The sequence below is a fragment of the Lates calcarifer genome, linkage group LG2 (genome assembly GCF_001640805.2).
Source record: "Lates calcarifer isolate ASB-BC8 linkage group LG2, TLL_Latcal_v3, whole genome shotgun sequence".
NCBI classification, from domain to species: Eukaryota; Metazoa; Chordata; class Actinopteri; family Centropomidae; genus Lates; species Lates calcarifer.
Window position 1 is genome coordinate 17825122 of NC_066834.1, and position 9558 is coordinate 17834679.

The 9558-nt window shown below is 38.9% G+C and overlaps 2 protein-coding genes across 3 annotated transcripts; one reads left to right on the forward strand and one right to left on the reverse strand.

Annotated features, from left to right (window-relative positions):
* Positions 1-202: 202 nt before the first annotated feature.
* LOC108897739 (synapse-associated protein 1) lies at positions 203-4942 on the reverse strand. Its single transcript, XM_018697499.2, has 9 exons — positions 4627-4942; positions 4152-4270; positions 3836-3902; positions 2221-2294; positions 1942-2081; positions 1606-1760; positions 1263-1312; positions 990-1146; positions 203-834 (listed from the first exon to the last, which is right to left on the reverse strand). The coding sequence occupies exons 1-9, from the start codon at positions 4826-4828 to the stop codon at positions 704-706; spliced, it is 1095 nt and encodes a 364-aa protein (XP_018553015.1). The 5' UTR covers positions 4829-4942; the 3' UTR covers positions 203-703.
* Positions 4943-5346: 404 nt separating this feature from the next.
* On the forward strand, positions 5347-8802 carry phospho2 (phosphatase, orphan 2). Of its 2 annotated transcripts, none has more exons than XM_018697368.2 (4): positions 5347-5427; positions 6024-6101; positions 6300-6394; positions 6534-8802. In XM_018697368.2, exons 2-4 carry the CDS (start codon positions 6031-6033, stop codon positions 7097-7099), a joined length of 732 nt encoding a protein of 243 aa, XP_018552884.1. In that variant the 5' UTR covers positions 5347-5427; positions 6024-6030; the 3' UTR covers positions 7100-8802. The 2 variants fall into 2 exon arrangements, with proteins under 2 accessions (XP_018552884.1, XP_018552885.1); XM_018697369.2 differs by having other exon boundaries at positions 5372-5921.
* Positions 8803-9558: the final 756 nt, after the last annotated feature.

Consider the following 9558-nt stretch of genomic DNA (forward strand, 5'->3'; position numbering starts at 1 on the left):
ACGATGTCCAAACATGATGTGTATTATCCATAATAACAGATAAATATTTATTAGAGGGTGACTGATATAACAGAAAATATACAGTACTTCAGGTGCAGTGAAAACAAAGTAAAGAAGACATGCAGACAGGAGTTGGTCAAATTGTGTTACAAAAAGTAAACTGTGCAGATGTGATGGAAGGGAAATGCAACGTGAAGTTAAGTATAGTGTTAGAATCTTTCTTTATTTACATAATTGTAACTTTACATTTGACTTTCCTGTTCTATGAACTATACTATGACTTTACAACCCACCAGAAAGCAGCAGTGGAAACAAAAGATAGAATGTGATGCAGATCTGTGACTTCCCACAAGCCCTTTCCATTACAAAATTCATGGTACTTGTATTAGAGCGCCCCCTAGCAGCTTTTCCCATTAAAAAGAGAAAAGAGTAGGGAAACCAAGTAGATACAAACTAATTTAAGGAGAAGTACTTCACTAAAATGCCTCAACATAACCACTGCTTCCAGCAGAGGTGACACATTCTTGCCATAACTGAATCTACACCTTCATTAGGAGAATGTTTACAAAATAGTAATCACAGTTGGGTGGGCCAGAGGATGTGGAAGTTCATCCCCTTGTGCATCACTGATCATTATTCACCTCTATTCATCCATTCTGGGCCAGATCACCGCCTGTACAGGAGACAAACACACAGTAGTTGTCTAGCTGTCATCAGCCTGGAGCATCTTCTCGATCTCTTGATCCCACTGGTCGTCTTTGTTGTCTGACTCGGTCACCACCTCGTACTCCTGGAGCTCTTGCTGCAGCTCCTTCTCCCAGTCTGCTGATTCATCTGGATGGAAAGGAAAGGAACGGTACACAATAATCACAGAACTCAGTCTTCCAAAAATCTAAATTGGCTGAATAAGTTCAGTAAATACTTCTGGCTTTGTGATACAAGTATCAACATTTAGCTGGAGAATCAATAGAATCTCTTCTAAAACTAACCATCAGGAGAAGGACTGCTCTCCTTCTTATCCAGCACCAGCTGCTCCATCTCCTTCCTCAGGTCCTCCTGGTTGATGGACGTTGAATCGAAAGCATCACTCACAAACTCGGACACTCCAGGACTTGTGGACATCTCCTCCTCTTCTTCCTGAGGTCGCTGAAAAAAAGACAGGATTGAAAAAGCAATTCACTGTATGAATCTGATTGAAATTCTGATTTTAAAATGACGTTGGAAAATATCAAGATATGCATACACACCCCACACAGTCTCACCTTCTGTATGTCGCTGATGGAAACTGGTGGAGTTTTTGGTCTTACATTGTCTATAAAGAAATCACATGTTGCCGTTAGTTTTACATATGCAAATACTAATGTGTTCAGAAGTTACGAATAGTAGTTTCATTAACAGTAATGGCAAATGAATAATAATGAGATGGGTGGCAAGAACTGAAGAAACCTACAGTGATTTGGGGGTGGGGGGTGGGGGAGGGTATTTGGTATCTTCCACCTTTATGAGGTACATGTATAATGACAAAAAAGAAGAGAATGCAGTGGCCCCCCTTGGTGTAACAGGTGAGTGTCCTTTCTGCTGTTAAAGCACAGGTAGAAGTCTGACCTGTTAAGACGATGTCCTCAGGTGAAACACTGGTACCTCTGTCCTCACCGTCCTTCTGCTGCTGCTGCTGGGCTGCCAGCGCTGTGAGCTGAGCTGACTGCTTGATCAGAGACACCCGGTAGAAATAATTCCTCCAGAACACGTCCTCCTTCACACTGTCAAACACAAACACATCAGCAGCCATTTTATCATATCACTATGGGGATGATTCCATAGGTAGTAAAAAGTAATTGTGCCCTGTAAACACACGTGCAGAGACAGGCACGTCAGATGTATACACACATACGACCACACATACACACACACACACACAGACAATGCTATAAGACTACAGACTGTTTGGGAACCAGGTCGAAGCGCATGCGGTTAAGGAGCTGGTCTTCCTCCAGCATCACTGCAGCCAGAGGATACATCTGCTCCATGTCGAAGTGGAACTGAACACCGGCGGGAGGGTCCCGCAAGAAGTTCCTCTTGTCCTAGAATCAGCAGCCAGACAGCTCAGTTTCTACTTAAAGGGCTAATAATTCCAGTGATAATCAGAAGTGTATATTGAACAAAGATAGAGATAATGCCACAGACGTGTTAACACATTCATATAGTAATGTCTTTGCTTACAGCTGAGAGAGCAAGGATCTGTTGCTGGATTGTCTCTTCCTCATTGTAGCCAACCCAGGGAGGCACTGCTGCTTCTACGCACAAACATCAGCACACACACACCTTCAGTCACATGCTGTAAAAATTCACTTTGACACAAAGTACACAAGACCATGAGACAGAACAGGGCTTCAGAGAGGTGCTACACCACCCAGCCACCGGTCTCATCTCTCAGATACACACATGTACATCCCCTCCTCCAGTATAGATAATGGATGGATGGAAAATAAGCAGTTGTTGATAATATGCATTACATTTCTATTTTCAGGGTAGTTCAACTTTTTAAATTATGAAACAATACAATTCTTTTTTTACTGGTTTTATTTTCTCCAACTGGGAGGAGACCTCGAGGTAGACCCAGAACTCCACTGGAGGATTTATATACTTCATCTGGCCTGGGGGCACCTTGGGATCCCCAGAGGAGGAGCTGGAAATGGTTACCAGGGAGAGGGATACCTGGAATACCTCGCTTAGGCTGTTCCCACTGCGCCCTGACCCCAGATAAGCAGAATAAAATGTATGGGTGGATGGTTTTGTCATTTCCCTTTATAATCATTTCTATTTTCCACATACATTAGCCTCCAGTTGTTTTTACTATTTCTCTCTGTTCTGTCTTGAACTTATCTGTTTGTCTTTGAGCTGCACTAACCTTTATATAAGGTGCTACAAACAAAATCTTATGGACTGATTTAATTGAATTTTTTTTACCATTGCCATATTATGCCTATAGGAAATGTTTTTTTTTTTTAATCTCACCCACAAATTAAAAAAAAATCTGAAATGTCTGAATTTTTAAACTCATATTACCAATTGACATTTAAAACTATGGAACAGTTGTAGACGGTGCTGTTTGCAACAACTTAGTGAACTTGGTAAATTTTCAATCTGGACACTCACTGTCATAAAGCACTTAATGAAAACCTTTAAGGGTCACACTTTTAGTTCCTTATATTTGTATATTATATATATATGTGTGTGTGTGTGTGTATATGTGTGTGTGTATATATATATATATATATATATATATATATACACACACATCATCATCATTTACTTCTGTGTAAACACTCCACCCAAACTCTATTGTTTGATCACCCCGTGTTGACTTAAAATATGGCAGTAAAATGTTTGCACTTTGCTCCGTCACTGAGAACAGAAGCTGGTGCCAGTTTGGATTAACAGCAATTACAATGGATTCAAGCGCTGACAGAAATGTTTTGGGAGGAGTATCACTTTAAGCAGTTATGAAAACTAAAAATCTTCACCAATCGAACAAAGCTGTATCAACACCCTGCATAAAATACAGTGTGTTTCTGTTGGCAGTGACATGGTTTCACCTCAGCGTTACTTTACTTCTCCACTGTTCCACCATTTTTCCATCAAGAACACTGAAAAATACACAATAGTGGGTTTTTTTGTTTGTTTTTTTGTTTTTTACAATAAACCATTGTAACCATGTGTAAAGTATGTGACATCCCTGGAAACTTTGCCAAGTTCTTTAACAGAATAAAATTCATTTAATTTGAGAGAGATAACTTGTGAGTAACTGGCTATTTATTGTCAAGATTTTTTTTACCTGATTTTTTTGCTTTCTTCTCTTGAACAAACTTCTCTTGCTCCTTTTGGAAATCTCCTAGAAAAGTCTGCAAATACCCAACACACAAACACACTTTAACTCAGAGACGTATACTTTAGCAAAGGACTTATTATTTGGTATAAAAGTCTATGGGGCAACATTTCTAATGGCATATTGACATGATAAAGTTATATCACACTAAGCAAGTTTTTGCCTGCGACAACCACAAGCAGAACCTCTGTAATTCCACAGGTGAACCCAGAGTTGACTTCTAAATGTTGCTGAACTCGCCAAACAAGCCAAAAGAGCAGCATGCCTTGTCTATGATGCCGTCAATCTTTCCTTCTTCCACGGTCTTCTTGATGGTCTGAGCTGTCTCTACCACTGAGTCAGAAATCTTCTTGGTGGCACTGGAGGCAAAGCTGAAGATGTAATCTTCAGATGGAGGAGAAAGAGGAAGATTAACAGCACAACCATTGTTACGACACGAATAAATCTTTCAGGGGACAGCTGAGTCACTCCTGTCGTCAGATATTCTCTTGTTGGCAACAGACAACAAACAACAAAGCTGATAATTAAACCGTAGCTAGAAGAATAGGATGCGGAAACCTTTCACCAAAGAGCTACACTCTACTGATACACTTGATGTACCGGGGGTTAACACAGACAGGTCTTGGACAAAGCAACCAAATCCTCAAGCCACTGAGAAGCAAATTTGATTATCTAGCTTGACGGTTATTTAAAATACTTTTAAAAACAGAGCAAGGAGAGTGAAAATAGCGCTCTCTTACCGCCCAGTCCTTTGCCCTGCTCCGAGTTTTCCAGGTTCGCCTCTGGTTCTCCATCCTGGTCAGCTGGTTGCTGTTTGTTTACCTCGTTTTGAGCCTCTACCACCTTTTCTTCCTGCTGCACGCTCACGTTTTCTTTGTCATCTGACGTCTTCGTGTACGTCGGGTTCTCCAAACCCAACCACGTCCCTAACCCTTTGAACATATTTGTCGAAATAAAGTGACTGTTAGCTTAAAGATGAGAAAACCAACAATCTGGACAGTGGGTGATTCTTGACTTTATGCAACCAGGAACTGAACAGACAGATTTTCTTCTTCTCTGGTTGTTTTTGTGTCGTTCGAGTTGTGTGTTACTCCCATCTAGTGGTCGAAAGGTGAAATGATGCCTTCAATATGTTCTGGGCGAACAGGTAAACTCGGTTTTAGATTTTCACTCGCCATAAATGCATACTAACTGACTTTGTCGGACAATAAATAAATAAAATAAAATAAATAAATATACTGTGCTTACTGTATAAGTGCATTTATTTTGGCAACATTATCACAAAAATCAGTAATTATGACAAACCTACAAACTCCATCTAAAGTAAAAAAAAAGTAATATAATGTTTTAATTGTGTGTTTATATGTGACATTTTAGTAACGACTGTCACTACAATACTAATACGTGGTATTATAATAGTTATTATAAAATCCAGACTCCAACAAGGCGACACTTGACCAGCAGGGGGCAGTAGTGAACCCAGAATTGATTCACATCTTGCAACACAAGACGAGGAGAAAGACAGAGCGGTAGACTTAGAGGTCAGTTTGCAATAAACGCCGGCACACATAATTTAAATGTATTTTATATGTCTTAACGCGGGGTTTAATCACTGTTAACATGTTGTTCCTGAGCCCGATCGGAATTGTTGGGGCAGAATTTTAAGGGAAGGATTAGCCGGTCTGTTTAGCCGCTTACTTGTAAGGAGGCGAGGTTACACCAGACTCCCTGTAAAAAATCGGTAATTTAAAACATAGTGAAATAAAACTCGAATGTTCTAGTGATTAGAAAACAACCCAAAACATTTCAGGATTAATTCGCGTATTGTGATATAATCGGCATATAGAGAAAAGCGATTTATTGAAATCAAAGAGATGGTGGTGTAGCTGGTTGGAGTCAGTCTCGGTTTGTAAGTCAGGTTAGTCGACTGTACTAAACGGAAATACAAGCAGACAGTTTTATATACAAGCCTAACCCTGGTGTCACGACTGAACTGAACAAACATACGACCTTTTTTCTAACAAGAACATCTGCGGTATGTAACTATGTTATTGGATTTTAGTTATAAAATGATATTTTTTCTTATACTCTTGGTGTACACATTTCTCTATTTGAAACTGCTTACGTGCTTTTCCAGGTGAAAAATGAAGACTCTGATGGTGTTTGATTTTGACCACACTGTGGTCGATGACAACAGTGATACCTGGGTGGTCAGGTAAGCAATATAAACTATTAAAATTATTAAACCAGTTAGTTAATCCCCATTAAATCCATTACAAACCATAAGTAAGGCATAGATGTTTAAAAATCTACAGGAGTGCTGCTACAAGACTATTTTACACCACAAAATCAAAATCCCACACTGACAGGATCGCCATACAGTATGAACCACATTTTTGTTTTCCGTGTTTAGATGCCTCCCAGGTCAGACTCTCCCTGACTCTATAAAGAATTCCTACAGAAAAGGTCACTGGACTGAGTTCATGGGCAGAGTGATGAACTACATAGGTGAGAAAAGGCCAGGTGTTCATTAATACATGTTTTGAGCTGTACAGAATATCTGGACATTAACATTGTATTGCTTACTTACATCTCCACTCATCCTTCAGTTGTCTGACCTTTTTTTTTTTTTTGTCTGTTCATCCAGGGGACCAGGAGGTCAGCCCTGACAGGGTCCGTAATGTGATGGAAACCATACCCTTCACAGCTGGAATGACAGACTTGCTGACATTCATATCACAGAATAAAAACACCATTGACTGTATAGTCATCTCTGACTCCAACACCATGTTCATAGACTGGATCCTCTGCGCAGCTGGGCTTAAGGCGGCTGTCGACCGGGTTTTCACCAACCCAGCTAAGGTCAATGAACTCGGGTACGTGGAAGTACAGTGCTACCACTCTCACGAGTGCGATCGATGCCCTGTAAACCTCTGCAAGAAAAAAGTCCTGGAGCTTTACCTGTCAGAGCAGTCTGGTGGAGGTGTGGAGTACGAGCGGATATTTTACGTGGGAGACGGTGGGAATGATCTCTGCCCTACTTCATGTCTGAGGGGGCATGATGTTGTGATGCCCAGGAAGGGGTACACCCTGGAGAAACTGCTGGCCAAACTGGAAGGTCAGGAGGATAACACTACTTTGAGAGCTAGAGTTCTTGCCTGGAGCAGTGGCACGGACATCCTCCAGGAACTGAAAGCAAGCATGCAGTCGTAGGCAGGGCCCATTGGAGAACAATACTTGATTGACTTCTCAGTTGTAACTGAAATATTGCACTTGTAGCAAATAATGAGTTTTGCACTGTAGGGGGCACTTGCTGCTCCCTGTAATTGTCACATTATCAAGACAGTATTTATGATTTTAAAAGTGCAGTTATTATAAAGGATTTGTCTTTTTATTCAGAGGTGGAAGTGGGGAATGCAGGCATTCGAGCTCAGTTACAACACGGATACATTACAATAACAGTGTTTATATGTTTTGGATCCTACTTAAGTTGTGCTGTTTAGTATTTCATACCGTACCCCAGGCTAGTTTCCATGCTTCATCTCTCAACCATGAAGCACAGCTGGGGTTACTGTGTTCCACCCACTCTGAAACTTGACATTTTGTCCACCCCATCAGTAATTAAAGTCATTACATTAATAATATGGTCACAAGTAATAGTTTATAAATACCAGCTATCACATCATTTATGAGTGGGGCCTTTGCAGAACATATCGCACATGCTTTTAAAATCACAATAAAACATACAGATAGACTTTATGACCTTATTTATGTATTACTGGTGTACTGTAAAGTCAATTGTAACAGACCTTTTTCAGTAGGCATTTTGACTTGTCATAGCAGGAGAAGCACAGGTGTTACTAATAACATTTTCCTACTGTGACATGGCAAAATGTCTTTAGTGAAAAAGGGCAATTTATAATATGGTAAATATATTTCTTTTGTTGGGGCTATAGCCACCATTTTTAATTTAACACATCTTCATTAATTTACCTCAGTTTCCCCAGAGGAGAGATATCAAATGGTATTTCTACCTTTCAAACATTTTTCTAAAGTTACCAGAAAATGCAAACTGTGGTGCCACATAAATAGTTCATAATATGTCAGAGTTGTTTAATATTACTTAATCTTACAACTGAAAATGTAACACATATTCTAAAAGAAAAAGAAATGTCACACTGCTCCAGCCCTTGATTGTAAGCTGAGGACATAGCTGAGCTAATTAAGTATCAAGCATCACTGGATTGTTTGGAATTTTGATTTATTAACCTGTACTTTTGTTCTATGTATATATATATATATATGTGTGTGTGTGTGCTGCTCTGTGCCTGTAAACATCTCTGTCCTCAGTGATTTTAACATCTCAGGTCTGTGGTTTGAGTTTATTCATGTGAAGCTATCTTGATTGTTTAAACCAGGTTTGGATTAACCTGATAATGTTAACTCTGTGTTGGCTCTATTGAATGGCATAAACCTAAACTAACTGTTTACTTTAAATGAACAAAAAGTCCAGGTTATTTTAGCCTTGTTATACAATACCCTGTAGATTTACTGAGTTATGTGGATAACTTTTCTTAGTAAAACCCGGAACCACTGTTTTTACATCCTGTTTGAGAAGTTTTCAGATTTTATTAAGTAATACTATCCAGTTAACTTAGAACCTGTTGTAGATAGCATTGGAATAGTTCTGGGACACTATTAAGCTTTCTTAAAGCCAGTACATTATCTAGACTGAGTACAGTATTGCTTTTGAAGTGCTGTGTCCCTTTGACAGCAATACTTCAAAGTATTGCTAAAAAACTTCATTTGTGATTGAGATTGTTGTTAACAATGGCATGAAGCAACATGCTAAAATCTGTATTTTTTATTCTTATTCTTGTAAATCTAATGATGCAATTAAAACCAGGAACATGTTGGATCAGTTGTTTTCTTTATGTACTGTTCACACAGGGGCCTCGGTCTAACACTCTAGTATTTCATAATGCCTTTGTGAACTGTGACAGCGTGATATTGGATTACATTATGTTGCTGCATTTATATATATATATATATAAATGTACTGCACAAAATATTAGACACCTAATGTAGTCCATTAGATGTTTGAAGGGGATGCCAACACCTCCATAAACATCTGAAAACAAACTTGTCACCACTTTCAGACAGCACAGAGACTGTGTACATTAGCTTTTTATTAATCGTGGAAAACAGTGGAAGATTAACCTGCTGACAAAACTATAAGTATAGTATTTTTTCAGTATCTAGGTGCCCTTTCCGAATAATGTTCATAATAGACAAAATTGAGCTTGAGAAAGCAAAAATGAGAAATGTAAGAATAACAAATACAAACAGAAAAGTGGGTGATCTTTTGTATTCAATGGAAAATGTGAAAATGAAAAAGATAAAGAATATTAGGAATGTTAGAGGAAAATGGACAATAACGAAAAGAGGAAGAGCAAGGAGGTTAGTTTTTTTTAAGTCTCAGGAAAGGGTGAAATATATGTCTATAAGTTACATTGTTTACCATGTTCTCCATCTTAGTTTACCATGTTAATATGCTAATATTTGCCAGTTAGCACAGACAACATGTTAATGCTGAGATATTTCACAGGATATCAATAAACTTCATTCTCCAGAAATGATGAGATAAAAAATATATGAAATTTAGAAGGTTA

Excerpts from the sequence above, each read along its gene's own strand:
- LOC108897739 (XM_018697499.2), bottom strand. The coding sequence starts at position 4,828 with ATGTTCAAAGGGTTAGGGACGTGGTTGGGTTTGGAGAACCCGACGTAC. Across the intron at positions 4,271-4,626 it reads GCAGGGCAAAGGACTGGGCG|ATTACATCTTCAGCTTTGCC; the intron begins GTAAGAGAGCGC and ends CTCCATCTGAAG. Across the intron at positions 835-989 it reads GAGCAGTCCTTCTCCTGATG|ATGAATCAGCAGACTGGGAG; the intron begins GTTAGTTTTAGA and ends CTTTCCATCCAG.
- phospho2 (XM_018697368.2), top strand. The coding sequence starts at position 6,031 with ATGAAGACTCTGATGGTGTTTGATTTTGACCACACTGTGGTCGATGAC. Across the intron at positions 6,102-6,299 it reads AGTGATACCTGGGTGGTCAG|ATGCCTCCCAGGTCAGACTC; the intron begins GTAAGCAATATA and ends TTCCGTGTTTAG. Across the intron at positions 6,395-6,533 it reads CAGAGTGATGAACTACATAG|GGGACCAGGAGGTCAGCCCT; the intron begins GTGAGAAAAGGC and ends CTGTTCATCCAG.